The following is a 17,747-nucleotide window of genomic DNA, read 5'->3' as shown; positions in this document are numbered from 1 at the left end:
AATCAAAATCTCTCTCTTCTTTTTTTTTTTTTTTTTGGCTGTACCACTTGGCATGCGAGATCTTAGTTCCCCGACCAGGGATCGAACCTGCGCCCCCTGTGGTGGAAGCGCGGAGTCTTAACCACTGGACTGCCAGGGAGGTCCCTCAAAATCTCTTTTGGGATATAATTTGTACAGGCTTCCCAACCGATTCTGAAATGCAGATAGCCAGAGTACTCACTGAATTCTAGCCTGATCAGCCCTTCCAAGCTTAGGGCCTGTTCAAACAGTAGTGCTCCTGCCAAAATAGACTTCTCACGATGTGTTCTCTCTTCTTATCTCACTGTTTTCCTTACCTTGCCTTTTTCTACACTTTCTTTTGCCCTAAATGCCCTAGTCCTTACCTCTGCAAGTGCAATCTTCTCTTCTATTCAAGACGCAACTAAAATGTTTTCGGTTCTCTTAAGTCTTTTGAGAACGTGCAGTTAGAAGTTTGACCTCTAAATTCATGTAACGCTTGATCTATGCTTCTGTTTTGGCACCTGTGACAAGTGATCAAGGTTTTCAGTGTACAATCTTACTACTCATGTACCCGGATCATATACTCAGTTCCTGGAATATAGCAGGCACTTGAGAAACGATTGAATGAACGAAAAGACAAATCCCAGTTCTCCCTGTTTCAGGTCATTGCTACCCTTCCCGCGTGCCACAGAAATGTCTTCATCTACTTGATGGCGTTTTTGCAAGAACTGCTGAAAAATTCAGCAAAAAATCATTTGGATGGTAATATTCTAGGTAAGCTGCCAAGTGTGTGTGGAAAGCATCTCTGCAAACTGACTCATTAAGAGAAATGTGGTTGAGGAAGGTCCCAAGTCCACTGCGGTAGAACTAAAATCTCAAGCTCTGGGCAAAGTTTACCCTCGAATAGTTATTTTAAAGCAGAAAACACTGCTTTGGGGCACCCCTCCCCACTCCTAAGAACACGAGAATAAGTAGTACTTCTTTTGCTGAATCATATGTTTTCTGGGTTTTTCATACAGCTAGCATATTTGGTAGCTTACTGCTTCGAAACCCAGCTGGTCACCAAAAGCTTGAAGTGGCAGAGAAGAAGAAGGCTCAAGAATTTATTCACCAGTTCCTCTGCAACTCACCCTGAGCCTGTCCATCTCCTCTCCTATTCTGCCTGAGGCAGCCAATTACCAGCCCCACCTGTTTCAGCTCCAGAGCTGCCCTAAGAGCACGTGAGCCCACTGGGATGCCAGAGTGGCAGCTGCCTGTTTCCTGAGCCCAGACTGCCCTCCCCACCATGACTGTCACACTCAATGCTGCTGCTGCGAGTTGTGAAGACATGACGGGAAATCCACCACAATAAAACTGACATTCAGCGTTCAAATTTAGTTATTTAACAGATAGATCTATTTTTTTTTTAATGTTTAAACAACTGTACTTCTTGTGCTCACTCAACCTGCCTCCAGGGCATACAGTGCCTTCCCTGTAGCTTGGGCCGGGCTCCCCATGATCAGATATTTGAACAAACTTTGGAGTCCTGAAGGATGAATGAGTTGGACGGCAAGAATGCAAATGGAAGCTGCTGGATAAAGAGGCCACAGCCACCCCAGATGCTTCCAGCTCTCTGTCTGAGGACATGTGTTTACACATATTGCAAACCCTACCCCCCTTCCCACTCAGATACGGCTCAACAACTCTGGAGCTGGCCACTCAGCCTCCGAGGGCAATGCAGTGGCTTGAAAATGAAAATATTGAAGAAATTGGTGTTCTGGTGAAACAAGTGGAATTTTCTGGGCCAACAAATCCTCCAAACTGTATATAATGCATCCCCTCTCTTATATGTGTAATGTATTTTAATGATAAATGTATTTTTAACAGTGGTTGGTTGTTTTTATCTTTTAAGAAATGGCAGCTCTCAGCAGCTGGACATTTGTGGCTTAAGCACTGGGGCAGGGTGGTCCCTGGTGGTCCAGTGGTTAAGAATCCGCCTTCCAGGGCTTCCCTGGTGGCGCAGTGGTTGAGAGTCTGCCTGCTGATGCAGGGGACACGGGTTCGAGCCCTGGTCCGGGAAGATCCCACATGCCGCGGAGTAACTGGGCCCGTGAGCCACAATTACTGAGCCTGCGCGTCAGGATCCTGTGCTCTGCAACAAGAGAGGCCGCGATAATGAGAGGCCAGCGCACCGCGATGAAGAGTGGCCCCCGCTTGCCGCAACTGGAGAAAGCCCTCGCACGGAAACGGAGACCCAACACAGCCAAAAATAAATAAATAAATAATAATTTTAAAAAAAAATTAAAAAAAAAAAAAAAAAGAATCCGCCTTCCAACACAGGGAACGCGGGTTCAATCCCTAGTCGGGGAACTAAAGTCCCACATGCCACGGGGCAACTAAGCATGCGCGCCGCAACTACTGAGCCCGCACGCTCTGGAGCCCGCATGCCGCAACTAGAGAGAAGCCCGTGCACCGCAATGAAGAGCCCGCTCGTCACAACAAAGATCCCATGCACCACAACTAAGGCCCGACGCAGCCAAATAAAATAAAATAAATTTAAAAAAAAAGCACTGGGGCAGCTGGTCAGGGGCCAGAGAGATATTTGCCTGGCAGTCTGGTGATAACAGCCACTATTTACCTTTTTCAAGCAAGAGATAGTACAGGCATGGCCCCAACCCCTTGACCCCTGATCTAGTTTCTGAGGATTGTCCCACTTTGAATATTCTAGAGAAATAGCTTATGGGGAAAATGGCAGCGGCTGCTAAGAGGTTCTGACAGCTAGATATTTACAAGTCAGGAGCAGAGTAAAGGCACATACAAAATCGCTTCTTGGATCACTCCTACTCCTTTAAGTGATTTAGATACCGGCCGGTAGGATGACAATGTGAACGGTTAAAGAAAGAATGGCCAGTAGGTGGCGTTGCCTGGCCCGGGCACGAGTTCCATGGAAGCCGACAGTCCTCTGCAGGGGAAAAAGCCGGGAGAGACGGCCTCGGCAGGGATGTGAGGAAGAAGGGAGTTGGGCGTCTTAAGCGAGGCTGTGAAGCGGGGAAGAGGTGGTGGCGTCCTCCGGCCAGGCTTGGAATACTCCCCATTTCTGCCATTTGGGTCCAATCTTCCTTTCTGGGACCCTCCTGCCCATATTAACTTTGTTAGGTGAGGAGAGGAAGCTGGGGCCACAAGGAGAAACCCGGAATGTCACAGCCTTCCAGGCTTCCCCCTTGTGGTCCGGGTACGAATTCGGCAGCTAACTGGGGTCCTTCCCGTTGCGGTTGTGGCTGCTAAGGTGAGGGGAGCGCAAGCCGGGCTGGGGCTACTTTGGATTAGTGGCCGGGGGTCTGATCACTCTTCCTTGCGTCTGGTGCCTCTAGAGCCGAACCCCGACTCCCAGCAGGCAACTCCCCCCGCAAGCGGAGGACTAGGCGGGCGCTGCCCCGCGCTGGACGAACTCGTGGCCCCGCGAGGTCTCCTTGGTGCCCACCCCCTCCCGCCCCTTCCGCTCGCCAATTGGAGGCTTGAGCTCAGCCCCCACACCGACTAAACCAACCAGAAGCGTCAGGGAGAGGCGGAGCCACTATCTCCTCCTTCCTCCGGAAAGCGGAAGCGGAAGTGACGTTCAGGGAAGGTGGGGGCAATCATGGTGCCGCTGGGGAGGGGAGAAGCTGCTGCCGCCGCCGCCGTTGCCGGGAGCCGCGGAGGTAAAAGGCGAAATCAGACGCGGCCTGGGCTGGGGACCTCCCGGGGGGCGCGGGACTTAGGCTCCCTCCTGAAGCATTTTCCAGTAGGGACCCCAGACCGGTCACCATAGGGACCCCACCCCTCCTCCGTTTCCATGGGGATGGGTATCCAGCCCCCCTCCCCTGTTTCCATGGAGATCCGGACCCTGCCCCTCTTCGCCCGGCTTGGAGCCCCCCAGCCTGACTTCGGGGTTTTCCGTGTAGCCCTGGACTGGGGACTATCCCAGACAGGTTCCTTTTCCCAGCCTCCTTTCAAGGGTGCTCCGTTTGTATTTCTCGTTTGCCACCCTCAAACCTCCTGGTCTTGTTTGTTCCGGACAGTTGGTCTCCGCGTTGCCGCCTGTGGTGCTGGGGCAGCCCAATGGGGCCCCCGGTGCTCTTATCTCTCCTCTCAGATGCAGCGAAATGTGCATCTACCGGGTTGCGTAAGCCAGAGCAAGGGGTCGGGCCGGTTCCTCCCGGCTCAGATCCCTTGGCCTGTCTCTGGTAACTACCACTCTGTCTAGCCGCCCTACCGAGTAAAGGTTCACTTTCTATTCCGGAGCAGAAGAGAAAGATAAGTGCAAAGCCAGACTGAAAACTAAAAGTGATTATTTTTAAATTCTCTGTTATGTCTGCCAGACCCGCGTTTGTAGAACCTGTGTGTTTACAGGTAGAAGAAGAATCACTATCTCAGAACAGGAAAACTTCAAATTTGATATTTTTCCCAAGAGAGTTTATCTTTCCAAGAGAGTATATCTGCAGGTCTTTCATTCATTTAACTGACATAGCCTGAACTCCTCGTGTCAGTGTACTGTGCTAGGGGCAGTAGAAACAAAAATAAGACTCATCATTCCCTCATTGCAGAGAGCACACTATAAAGCATAGCTTCTAGTGGACACCAGATTGTTTTAGGAGATAAATAGATAAAGTGATCTTCATTAGATATGCCTGATTAGGGATTAGCCCCACTACCCAGAAGCTGAAACATCTGTTCTCGGAAGGAGGGAACAAATTCACACTTGATTCCTCTACTGTTGTCAGACATTGTGCTTTAACATACATTATGTCTTTTACTCTGCACAGCAATTTCCTGAGAACAGGAATTACCAGTTCTACCTTACATATGAGAAAAGTGAGGCACAGAAAGTTACCCAAGTAGTATGTAGTAAAGCCGGGATTTGTGGGTAGGTGACCCTGCCTCCAAAGCCCTACTCCTTCCAGCATAGACTTACTGCCTCACGGTCTGATTTGGGGGATATTTAGGTGGAGTTCCCTTACTTTAAGATTTATAGCAACTCAGCCTTGAAACAGTTTGCCCCTATTTCCCCTTAAGTGTTTTGACCAACCTTCACAGTGTTTGGCAGTAAGGCACATTTGGAAGGTCTTATAAGCTGCTACTTATTACTTCCATTTTTTAGTTTTATTTTTATTTAAAATTCTTTTTGGCCGTGCTAAGCGGCTTGCCTGATCTTAGTTCCCCGACCAGGGATTGAACCTGGGCCCTCAACAGTGAAAGCGTGGAGTTCTAACCACTGGACCGCCGGGGAATTCCCTGGGAATACTTCAATTTATTAAAAAAGACATTGTTTTTCCTTCAAAATTACTTGATGGGTTTAAACTTAAAAAAAAAGTCCCAAGGAAGATGTTTTTCATTTACTTTGTCCTGCTCTTGAAACAAGAGGAAAAAACAGCCCTGTGATTGCTGAGGAGGTCCCTGGGTCCTATGGTATGGCTCTGACTCTGGCTTTGTTCTGTTGCAGACAGGTCACTACCTTTCCATTTCTCACAATTGGGCTGAGCACGACTGAACCATGGGGGAACACAGTCCAGACGACAGCATCAGCTACTTTGAGGTAGAGGAAGATGAGCTGACCCCCGATGACAAGATGCTCAGGTTTGTGGATAAGAACGGACTGGTGCCTTCCTCATCTGGAACTGTTTATGATAGGACAACTGTTCTTATCGAGCAGGATCCTGGCACTTTGGAAGACGACGATGACGACGGACAGTGCGGAGAACACTTGCCTTTTCTAGTGGGGGGTGAAGAGGGCTTTCATCTAATAGATCATGAAGCAATGTCCCAGGGTTATGTGCAACACATTATCTCACCAGATCAGATTCATTTAACAATAAACCCTGGTTCCACGCCCATGCCAAGAAATATCGAAGGTGCAACCCTCACACTGCAGTCGGAATGTCCAGAAACGAAACGTAAAGAAGTAAGTAAAGCAGTGGGTGAAGGCCCAGTTTGGCTTTGGGGGAAGTCCTTACACAACTCTTATCAGCAGTTTCAGCCAGGGAGTATAGGAGCCCCTGGAATTAGGACCTACAATGGCTTTCCTTACTGTATATGCTTCATGTTTTTTGTTGTGACTGCTTTCTGGAACTTTTGGTGTGTATGGCTGCATTGAAATCTGGGAAAACTAAATTGCAAATTTCTTCCCCAGATCATAAATAAAATAGACACTTCACTGAGGTAAATCCATGTCTCTGATGTGGAAATAACTGGATTTGGCTTATCTCTGAGTTGTGTAAAGATGACTTGTTTTGGAGAGATGAGTATTTGCTGGACTATACTTTATTAGTGAAAGTTTAATGGATAATAAAGGCTAGCTTTCTTTTTTTTAAATTAATTAATTAATTAATTTTTATTTTTGGCTGAGTTGGGTCTTTGTTGCTGCGTGCGGGCTGCGTGCAGGCTTTCTCTAGTTGCAGCGAGCGGGGGCTACTCTTCGTTGCAGTGCTCAGGCTTCTCATTGCGGTGGCTTCTCTTGTTGTGGAGAATGGGCTCTAGGCACACGGGCTTCAGTAGTTGTGGCACTCGGGCTCAGTAGTTGTGGCTCGCAGGCTCTAGAGTGCAGGCTCCGTAGTTGTGGTGCACGGGCTTAGTTGCTCCGCGGCATGTGGGATCTTCCCGGACCAGGGCTCGAACCTGTGTCCCCTGCGTTGGCAGGCAGATTCTTAACCACTGCGCCACCAGGGAAGCCCAAGGCTAGCTTTCTTTTGTAAGAAACTCGGGCAGGAGGCAGTAAATGAGAGCAGGTTATCTAAAAGAAGTTTTCGTGCTCATATTTAGCTAATGTGCATAAGGTAACACGTATTACAATGTTTCGAAAACTGTAAAGCATTGTACAGATTGTACTAAGGGTGATAATTAGCAGAGTAAAAGATGTGGTTTAAAGGTAGTGATATACATTATCCGGGAGCTAATTGCAGGTCAGCTAGGAAAAAAACCGATCCCTGGTAGTTGCAATGCCAGGGACTAAATGTAAGATGTTACCAAACAGCCACTGGGTAAATTGTTTAGCAGAATATTTTTCTCTTTTGCTGTAATTCAGGTCTTGAAATGGGAGAATCGTTTTTTTCGTGGCATTTGGTTTTCCTTTGCTAGCCTTGGAACCTCAGAACTGGAAGGAACCCTAGTGAGACCATCTTGTCTTACCTCCCACCTCATGCAGGGATCTCTCTGCAGCATCTCCGACACCAATGCCTCTGGTCTCTGCTTGAACACTTACAGAACGACGAGAGCACAGTGTTTCACAGTCCAGCCTAATACAGAGTTTGTTGGCCAGCTCTGATTGTTAGAAAGCTTTTGCTCGTATGCAGCCAAAATCTGCCTGCCTACAGCTGCTGCCCACTGGTCCCAGTGCTTCCTTTCTTCTTTTTTTTAAAATTTATTTATTTTATTTTTGACTGCGTTGGGTCTTTGTTGTTGCACGCGGGCTTTCTCTAGTTGTGGCGAGCAGGGGCTACTCTTCGTTGTGGTGCGCGGGCTTCTCATTGCGGTGGCTTCTCTTGTTGCGGAGCATGGGCTCTAGGTGCACGGGCTTCAGTAGTTGTGGCTCACGGGCTCTAGAGCATAGGCTCAGTAGTTGTGGCGCACGGGCTCAGTTGCTCCGCGGCATGTGGGATCTTTCCGGACCAGGGCTCGAACCCGTGTCCCCTGCATTAGCAGGCAGATTCTTAACCACTGGGCCACCAGGCAAGCCCCCAGTGCTTCCTTTCTGAGCAGCAAGCTAAACCTTCCTCCCACCCGACAACCCCTCAGGTAATTGAAGATCATGGGCTTCTCTACATCTTTTCCTGTGCAGGCTCGACATCTCCATTTACTTAAATGTTCCTCTTACGACATTTTCCTCTAGTTTCTCATCAGCCTGGTCACCTTTGATTGTACAAGTTCCAGTTTTCCAAAGTCCTTAAAATTTGTAATTGAGCACAGTCTCACAAGTGTGAGTCAACTGGCACTGAGTACTGTGCGACTCTTTATCTCTTCATCTGGACACTACTACAATTGTGATATGGTCTGTATTTTATTAGCAACAACATCCTACTGTTAGCTGGCACTTGGAAATCTCTAGAATGGTGTTTCTTAGCTGGGGGTAGTTTTGTCCCCCAGGAGACACATTTGGCAATATCTGAAGACATTTTTGGTTGTCGCACTGGGGAAGTGCTCCTGGAATCTAGTGGGTAGAGCCCAAAGGTCTGTAAAATATCTACAGTGCACGGGACAGCTCCCTACAACACATAAATAATTGTCTGGCCCCAAATGTCAGTTAGCTGTATTCCAATAAAATTTTACTTACGAAACAGGCAGTGGGCTACCCTGACTACCCTTAGTCTAGAACATAGGGAGTTGTAGCAGAGAAGGATGGAAATACAGCAGAGATTCAGACATGGAAGGCAGTGACAGCATGCAGAGGGACCTGGACTGTATTCTGGAAATACACTGAAGGTGTCTGAGCCAAGGAGTGATGTGGTTAGAGTGGTATTTTAGAAAGGTTGCTCTGGTAGCCGTGGCAGCTTGATTGCCTGGTTAGGAGATAGTTGCAGTTTAGGTTTGGGGTTTCCTTTGAGTCTGATGAAGGATGGTGTGGAAAGAATCCAGAGCTTTTGCTGAAGTATAAGAGAACTTGGTATATTACTGGAGTTTGAAGAATGAGCCATGAATTGGGTCTGACTCAAAGGATTCATCCGTTTTTCCAAGCGTGTTGAGTTTCTTCTGTCTCTTAGCACAGGGGCCACATGGGTGACTGATGGAGCTTCTGATCTCAGTAGTGAGTTAAGTAGTTCAAGTCCACTGTGATAGGTACTTTGAGGCTCATTCAGAGTGCTCTGTGCCTGCTTGCTGAGGAGAAAGCGGCCGACTCTCCTGTCCCCCTCGCCCTCCATGAATGGTGATTCCACAACAGGAATCAAGAAGACAGGAAGAGGAGAATGTTTGGTGGGGAAATTGATGAGATGGTCGGAGTATAATGAATGTATAGTCCTTGGGGAAGAGCAACGTGAACAAGTTGAGAAGCCCTTTGGAAATGTGGACCTGAAGTCGAGGAAGTGGCTGGGGATTAGAATTGCGGATCCATGAAGGAGCAGTAGTTCAAACTGTGGGCAAATAACCCAAGGGAGAAGTAAGAATTGTTCTGAGAATTGAAGGGTTGGAAAGAGAAAGAGGAACCAGAGTTCCCATAGTCCCAGGGTTGGGTGGAACGCAGTGCTGTGGAAGCTGAGGGAAGAGAGATTTAAGAAGTGTGAATATTCCCTTGTGACCCTGCAGAGGGATTGAGGGGCCGAAGAGGAGCCATTAGTTCTGCTGCTTGTGCAATTGATCACCTCATGGGAAGACTTGCGCTAGAGCGCTGGAGGCTGAAGCCAGATGTCCAGCGATGGAGAAGTGAGTGGGCAGTGAGGAAACAGGAGGCAGGAAGCATCAACTTTTTCTTTTCTTTTTCTAATAGGGTAGTTGGAGGAAGAGTGATGAGGCGGTAGTAAGTCAAGGGGACTGGATAATTTTTTTAGCAGAGGAAATTTGAACATGGCTTAGGGCCTAAACTTTGGGCCATCCTCAGTTAATGATTACTATGTGAGAGTGTTTCAAGAGCAGATGTTTGGGAAACATAAAGTTGAATCAAGACAGAGATTTGCTTATTAGTATGGGATTTCTCAAGAGCTTTTGATAATAACTAAGAAGGAAGGACATGCAGAATTCTCCAAATATTTTGAACTTGGGAAACCATTTTTCAGGTCTTATCTCCACGGTCAGTGTTTTGTGGAACACATTTTGGGAAATGCTGATCTAGGCAGAAAAGGAGGAGATGGTAGAGAAGGAATGATTATGCAGTCAGTGATATGAGCTGTCACTTTCCCACTTCGTCCTACTTGCAAGCCTGGTTTACCACTCATGTCTTCTGATCCTTGATAATCATGTAATAGGACAAGGTCAAGGGCACATGTAAGCACCTTGTTCAGTCTACCGTGGATTTAGCTCACTCTACTTTCCTCTCACCACATTTTCCCATTCTATCCATGAGACCTACACGGAAGATTCTAGAAACTATTTTTGAAATCATTAGTTGCAGGGTTGGTTGGGGATTGAGGGAGAAGCAGCAGTGGCTTTCAGCCTTTGAAAATTTTGCTAAATGACCAGGCATTCAGGAGACTCGCCTTCCTGAAGCACCATCTTAACCGTAGCTTTTGTTTTAACAGACATGTAGCTTTTGTTTTAACAGAGGTGTTATTTTATTTTATTTTTTGGCATTTAAATCCATTTAATTGGCCTGAAGAGGCCAGTGTTTTATGACTATTTGATAACACTCTTCATGATTTCTTTACATTGCCCCACCCCCACCTTTAAAGAAAACCCAGAAAAACAAAAACTTGGTCTTTTCTCCATCTCTATGCCCAGGTGTTACTCTTGAGAAATCAGATCATTTGATAACTAGTTAAGTCTTCTTGGCTTCCGAAGCAGCTTATTTTCAGAGTCAGATTTTAGCTTGATTTTCCTGTTTACCCTTGATTGTTCCATTGTTTCCTATAGTGTGTGGTTGGCTTACCTATTACTTCATTTTTTTCCCTCGTGCTTGTCTTGTGCAAAAATAAACCAACCAGAACCTTGCTACAGGTGCTGTCTTCTCCTTCCGCAGGGCCACTGGTCATTCCCATTCAAATTGCACGTCTTATTCTTGAACTTGCTACTTTACTACTGTCTGCCTGTTGATTTGGTAGCTTTGAAAACTCTCAAATCAAAACATTGTCATTTTGCTGAGGATCAGCATTCTTTTTTTTTTTTTAATTAATTTATTTATGGCTGCGTTGGGTCTTCATTGCAGTGCGCGGGCTTCTCATTGCAGTAGCTTCTTGTTGTGCAGCACAGGCTCTAGGCGTGTGGGCTTCAGTAGTTGTGGCACTCGGGCTTCAGTAGTTGTGGCTTGTGGGCTTAGTTGCTCCGTGGCATGTGGGATCTTCCCAGACCAGGGTTCGAACCCATGTCCTCTGCCTTGGCAGGAGGATTCTTAACCACTGCGCCACCAGGGAAGTCCAGGATCAGCATTCTTAAGCATTGCTCTTTTAAAACCTTTCTACTCAGCTGTATTTCTAAGGAGCTGTATTTCCTTTAGTCAGTTCATGCAGTCGATGGTTTCCCAAACTTTCTTGCATCTGTGCCCTTCCTGAGACCTTTCCAGGACTGCTAGGTTATCTGTTCATCTACCTCTGTCTGAACCACATCGGTGAACATAACGTTCCCTCCCGCCCCACCAACTGATCTTGCACTTTTCTGCTGTGAAGAAGCCCAGGAATCACATACCAAATATGCTCTTCATGATGCATCAGAGTATTCCAGTGTATTGATTGGGAGAGAATAGCTTTTTCTACCAAGAAGCACAGTTACAGTGATGCTTTATGAATTAGGCTGCTTGCTACGTTGGTCAGTGACATTCCAAGGGGTCTGGTTTTTTTAGTGTGACAAATTTTAGGTATAAAAATAAGGGGGGGCTTCCCTGGTGGCGCAGTGGTTGAGAATCTGCCTGCCAATGCAGGGGACACGGGTTCGAGCCCTGGTCTGGGAGGATCCCACATGCTGTGGAGCGACTAGGCCCGTGAGCCACAACTACTGAGCCTGCGCATCTGGAGCCTGTGCTCCGCAACGAGAGAGGCCGCGATAGTGAGAGGCCTGCGCACCATGATGAAGAGTGGCCCTCACTTGCCGCAACTAGAGAAAGCCCTCACACAGAAACGAAGACCCAACACAGCCATAAATAAATAAATAAAATAAAAAAAATTTAAAAATAAGGGGGAAAATTTGACTCCAGTGTTTCAGAGCCTTTTTGCCCTTTACCTTGGGAGACCCAGTTCCAATCTCATTCCTCATTATCAATCCCTCAGGCAGTGGAAGGATCCACTCAGACAAACCAGATTTGTTGCTGACTCTGCAGAGGGGACCCACCCACTTTTAGTCTTTGCACACAGTGATTATATTCCTTTACAGGTTCCCTTCTGAATACCCACGGAATTGCCCTTCAGAACTAGGACAGAGACTGTTTCTGCTTGAAATGCTAGTGTTAAGGATCCATTCATTCTTTCCACAAGCTTTTGCTTATTGAGTATCTACATCTGTCAAATACCAGGAAGAACAAAGAAATAATCCGTGCACTGAGGGACTCTAGGGGAGTCTAGAAGGGAGACCGCTAGAGGCTATATGTGCGAGGTTCGGTAGGAAACCAGGGCTGGAAGCATTTTCTGTTTACCCGCAGACAAGCCATTTGAGCGCTGTCCCCTGCATGCCTGTATGTGTGTCACATACCTCTGTGCAGCATTCAGCATTTCCATCACTGAGGCCCACTGGCTTGGAAAAGGGACAAGGGTGGTTTTATGTTCATACTAGTTTTCCAGCATAATGCTGCAGGAATAACAGTTCTCGGATTTACATTTTACATAGGCTGTACCTGTTGAGTATTGCTAAAATTTCGCTGTGGTAGGACATTGGAGAAAGAATCCAAATGTTAATGTTTTTCTCTTATTTAAATCAAGCTTATTCTTAAAATTGTTTCTTCTGTGATGTGCGCAGGGATAATTTAGACCTAGGTTCCGTCTTTGTTCTGGTATATACAGTGTGGCCTTGGGTAAGCTGCTCTGTTTCCCCTTTTGTAAAATTGAAATGAAAATATCCCGTTGCGTTTCGTGACGGTGAACTGAGATTTATTCATTTATAAATATATAACGGGATGCATAAAACATTTAGCATAGTGTCTGGTGCATGGTGGTTTGGTCTGGTTTGGTGAATGTTCATTTACTTTCTCTTCCTCGTAGGCCCACATAGTTCTTGAAGGAGGTATGGAAGGAGGTATTCTGTTAAAGAAAAGGTTAAAATTGTCTTTGTTAGGAACTCTTTGGGAAGCATTTTCTCCTAAAACAGGGCTATAAATTGTGTTTGGGTTCCCTGGAACCCAGTGACCCCTAATTTGCTGAACTGTCATATTAATACAGCTGTGGAATGTGACCCACCATTTTGAACCGTGTTTTACAAGGGGAACGTGTTGGTAGTTCTGCTGGAGGGGTTCTAGGTGCAGCCGTTGCCACAGGTAACCTTCCACGCTCATGCTCTGCTCCCCTGGACTTCTCGGCCTTCCGTAGTAGCAGGCCCCCGAAAGTTACTTCCATGGTGGGCAGTTGGGGCACGAGGCAAAGCTGGGGGCTCTTTTTCAATATTATTCTTAATTTTTTTCAATTGAGGTAAAATTGACATATAACACTATATAACATAATGATTCAGTAATTGTATATATTGCCAAATGATCACCACTGTAAGTCTAGTTACCGTCCATCCCCACGCAGAGTTACAGTCTTTTCTTCTCGTGATGAGAAGTTTAAGATCTACTCTCTCAGCAACTTTCAAATATACAATACAGTATTATTAACTGTAGTTACCATGCTGTACATTACATTCCCATGACTTACTTACTTCATAAGCTGAGGACTCTTACAGCTAAAGAATGAGGACTCCTGTTAGGCTGGCAGTGACAGTGGCAAGAGGATTAGATGGTTAGCATCCTGTTGAGTGCCTGCTGTGTACTAGGCACTGTGTTAGGGACTCTGATAGTCTGGTATTTTCATAATAATCTTATAAAATAGGTACTGTTAGCTCTCATTTTACAGATGAGAAAACGGAGGCTTAGAAACATACAACTGGCAAGTGGTAGAGCTGAGATTTGAACTGAGGACTTTGTGCTTTTCTATCATACACACCACCTTTGCGAAGACAGAGAAGAATCAGACACTGAAACCCATTAGCCATGAAAAGGGCTGAGAAATGAGGGGCAACAGGATGGATGGCATTAGTTCTGTAAGGGTAAAGGATTGAGGTGTGGGAGCAGCTATGTGAATTCAGCTCTGAGATGGGCAGCGGAGGTCACTGCAGGGCTCTTCCATTTCTACTTCGAGCTCTTTGGTTGCACATTATGGAGTGGGAGAAAGGAGATCACTGCCAGTGTGGAAACAGAGTTGGTACTGGGGAGAGGGATGGGAAGTCCCTAGTGATGGGAAGGAAAGGGCAGCTCCTACAGCTGTAACAGCCAAGCCAATCATTTATTCATAAGAATGTTCAGATGCTGGGTGCTCACAATCAGAAACTCCCTTTCCTTATTGAGAATGGCGCTGTTAGTGTGTGTAGGATCTAGTTCTCTCGGACTCATTTCTTTTTCCTCCAGCAGAAACCCAGCCTTTTTTCTCTTCTGAATTTTTTTAAGCTTTTGTCTCTTAGAGTTCCAGTGTTTTTCTCATTTTTGCTTCTCTCATTCACCTTTCCTCCTCTGGTCCTGTTGACTTAACAAGGCAGTCATCCTTGTTAAATACTTCTCTATTCTAGAACTACTCAGAACACTTTATGAATCAACATCAGTTCTCTGAAAGCTCATGCCTCCTGCCCATTCCTAGCATTAGACCTGGTCCGTCCTCAGTGAGCCCAAACTGTGCTGTCTCTGAGCTCCTTAACTTCGTAATCAACAGCCGTTTAAGTGATGCAGTGCTCAAACTCATTTGGAGAAACGTGTTTTCCAATGGAATCTTTGGTGACATTATGTTCATATTACAGATACTTTAGTTAATTTCGATAGGCCAATTTATTATGTGTCACCTCTCCCTCAAGTTCTTTAAATTTAGCTTGGGTATCACCTCCTTCGAGAAGCTTTTCTTAGTCATCCCCAAGTTTAAGTTTTTTGTAGTTTTTTTTTCCTAAGTTTTTCTCTATATTCTAGTATCCATACAACTTCTCATACCATATTGTTCTTGTCTGTTTGAATTGCCTCTTGACTTTGAACTCCTTGAGAGCAGGGGCCATTTTTTCTCTATCCCTAGCACCTGGGAGAAAATAATCCCTGGAACAAGGTTTATCATGCATGTATGCATTCAGAAAACATTAACTGTATTTAAATGTACCAAATGTTGCAACATCTCCGCTGTGTAATGTGTTTTTTGCAACTTCCTCCTCTGATCCAGTTTGAGGTGGTTTAGTTTTCCCTTTTTGTGAAATTTGGTGCTGTTTAGAAACGATTCTGAAAGACACAGTATAGAGACTTGCATTTACTGCCTTCCTCCAGATGGGGTGAGGTTGCGCGTTTATTCAGCATACTATTGGGGAGCACTTGCTTTGACAGTCATCTGTCCCCCCCGTTAAATGCAAATACCTTCCCCACTCTTTGTCCTCTCTCCTAACTTTCCCCTCTCTCTCCTCAGCCGTTCCCTGAAAGAGTAGTTATATTCATTGGCCATAGCTCCTCCCTTTTCCCTGACTTTTCAGCCTGTTACGTCCTGGCTTCTGCCCCTACCCCTCCAATGAAGCTAGTCTTGCTGGGGCAGTTCTGACCTTGTGAGTTGGCTGAGTCCAAGAAATGCTTCCTCAGTCACCTCTGCTACACTTGACCTGGTTGACCATCCTCCCTGAAACTCTGTTGCTTTGTCACTTATAGTCCTTGCCACTACTTTCCTCAACACTAAGTCCTGTTGGTTTTGTTTTGTTTGTTCGTTTAGTCATCCATTCCTTCACTCAACAAATCTGAGTTACTTCTCCACGAGGCTAGTTCCTGAGGCTGTTGGCAGTGAACAAGACGGATGTGGTCCTTGCTCTCATGGAGCCTACAGTCCAGCTGGAGAGTAGCCGTTTATTCATTTAACTCCACAAATATCTACTTAGTCCCTCCTGCTTTCCAGCTACTGCTGTGCCTAGATTCCAAACAGATAATCATGTAAATTGTCTACGTGCTTTAAAGAAATACAGGATGCTATGAGAACCTGTAATAAGGGTACCTCTTCTAGTTTGGGGAGAGGGTAGGGATTGGTCAGGGAAGAGGTCCTTGAGGAAGGAACACTTAATGGAAGCTTGAATTGGCCAAGTAAGAAAACCTAGATGGGAGCAGGGGTTGGTAGGGCTGGGAGACAGGGAGGGATAGTTAGTTGCACTTGTTACTTACAAAGTTATCAACTGCTGTAGCGTCTTAAGAATGAAATTCTGCTCTTGTCATTCACCGTTGTCGTAAGCTGTACGACGGAGACATGCGGACTCCTTTATTATAGCATTCATGGGGTCTTGGTTCTCCTTCCTGGTCAGTGATCATTTTGAAATCTCTATCTTGCAGCACCAAAGAGGTTTGTTTTTAGTCTTGATGAAAAATCAGGACATGTGCGTGAGAGTGGCATAGTTAAATATTATTAGAATTCAGAGAAGGGCACTGTCACATAGATATGGAGTGATAGTGGCGGGCATCGGAGGTAGTGAGGCTTGAATGGAAGAGAGAGACTCAGAAAAGCAGAGAAGAAAGGAACCAGGCATTTCCAGTAGAGAGAAAAGAGAGAGAACAAAGGCAGGCGAGTAGGAATTCAGTGTTGCAGTTAGGGAAGGGGTTACTGTCCCCTGTAGGCCTCGACAGAGCCTGCTTTTGGCCTGGTGACAGAAGAGGACCTGGAAGGACTTTGAATACGAGGCTAGGGAATTGGGACTTAATCATTTGAGCAGAGAGGTGGTACATGTGGGACACTGTTTTAGAATAAATCTGGCCGTGATTGGCTTCAAAGCTAGGCACTGAGACATGAGAATACCTGGTCAGTAGTTCAGTTCAGCAGATGTTTATGGAGCACGTCCTGTGTGGCATGGGGAAGGGAAAGGGGTGAATGAGTGAGAGAGCGCTTGCCTGGGGAACCTAAAGACATGTGCAAGATCCTATGGGTGGTTGGGCTTTTGAGAGAAGGACAAGGAGCCAGAGGGGAGATGGGCTTTTTTTTTTTTAACATCTTTATTGAAGTATAATTGCTTTACAATGGTGTGTTAGTTTCTGCTTTATAACAAAGTGAATCAGCTATACACATACATATATCCCCATATCTCCTCCCTTTTGCATCTCCCTCCTACCCTCCCTATCCTACCCCTCTAGGTGGTCACAGAGCACTGAGCTGATGTCCCTGTGCTATGCGGCTGCTTCCCACTAGCTATCTATTTTACATTTGGTAGCGTATATAAGTCCATGCCACTCTCTCACTTCGTCCCAGCTTACCCTTCCCCCTCCCCATGTCCTCAAGTCCATTCTCTACATCCGCATCTTTATTCCTGTCCTGCCCCTGGGTTCTTCATAACCTTTTTTTTTTTTTTTTTTTTTTTTTTTTTTTTTTTTTTTTTTTTTTTTTTTTAAGAACTGCTACTTGACTGATAACAGTCAGCTGTCTCCCTGTCTTTTTTTTTTTTTTTTAAAGGATTTTCTTATTTATTTATTTATTTATTTATTTATTTTATTTTTGGCTGTGTTGGGTCTTCGGTTCGTGCGAGGGCTTTCTCCAGTTGCGGCAAGCGGGGGCCACTCTTCATCGCGGTGCGGGGACCGCTCTTCATCGCGGTGCGCGGGCCTTTCTCTATCGCGGCCCCTCCCGTCGCGGGGCACAGGCTCCAGACGCGCAGGCTCAGCAATTGTGGCTCACGGGCCCAGCTGCTCCGTGGCATGTGGGATCCTCCCAGGCCAGGGCTCGAACCCGTGTCCCCTGCATTAGCAGGCAGATTCTCAACCACTGCGCCACCAGGGAAGCCCCTTTTTTTTTTTTTTTAAGATTCCATATATATGTGTTTGCATACGGTATTTGTTTTTCTCTTTCTGACTTACTTCACTTTGTATGACAGACTCTAGGTCCATCCACCTCTCTACAAATAGCTCAATTTCGTTTCTTTTTATGGCTGAGGAATATTCCATTGTATATATGTGCCACATCTTCTTTATCCATGCATCTGTCGATGGACACTTA

The 17,747-nt window shown here is 46.0% G+C and overlaps 2 protein-coding genes across 7 annotated transcripts in view; both read left to right on the top strand.

Annotated features, from left to right (window-relative positions):
- Window positions 1-1,868, top strand: part of INPP5B (inositol polyphosphate-5-phosphatase B) — a 43,395-nt gene extending 41,527 nt beyond the window's left edge. For all 4 annotated transcript variants that reach the window (XM_057557861.1, XM_057557826.1, XM_057557836.1 and 1 more), the window contains 2 exons: window positions 663-774; window positions 1,020-1,868. In XM_057557861.1, the coding sequence (XP_057413844.1) occupies window positions 663-774; window positions 1,020-1,135 (228 nt within the window). In that variant the 3' untranslated portion in view covers window positions 1,136-1,868. The remainder of the gene's footprint in view (window positions 1-662; window positions 775-1,019) is intronic.
- A 1,709-nt stretch (window positions 1,869-3,577) lies between these two features.
- MTF1 (metal regulatory transcription factor 1) overlaps window positions 3,578-17,747 on the top strand; it is a 44,754-nt gene continuing 30,584 nt past the window's right edge. For 2 of the 3 annotated variants that reach the window (XM_007182555.2, XM_007182553.2), the window contains exons 1-2: window positions 3,578-3,677; window positions 5,459-5,917. In XM_007182555.2, coding sequence (XP_007182617.2) covers window positions 5,510-5,917 — 408 coding nt within the window. In that variant the 5' untranslated portion in view covers window positions 3,578-3,677; window positions 5,459-5,509. The remainder of the gene's footprint in view (window positions 3,678-5,458; window positions 5,918-17,747) is intronic. The other variant, XM_007182554.2, reaches the window with a different exon arrangement.

Source organism: Balaenoptera acutorostrata, chromosome 1, assembly GCF_949987535.1.
Source record: "Balaenoptera acutorostrata chromosome 1, mBalAcu1.1, whole genome shotgun sequence".
Lineage (NCBI taxonomy): Eukaryota > Metazoa > Chordata > Mammalia > Artiodactyla > Balaenopteridae > Balaenoptera > Balaenoptera acutorostrata.
Note: the sequence above shows the minus strand (reverse complement) of the source record. Positions and strands in the feature narration are given on the sequence as shown.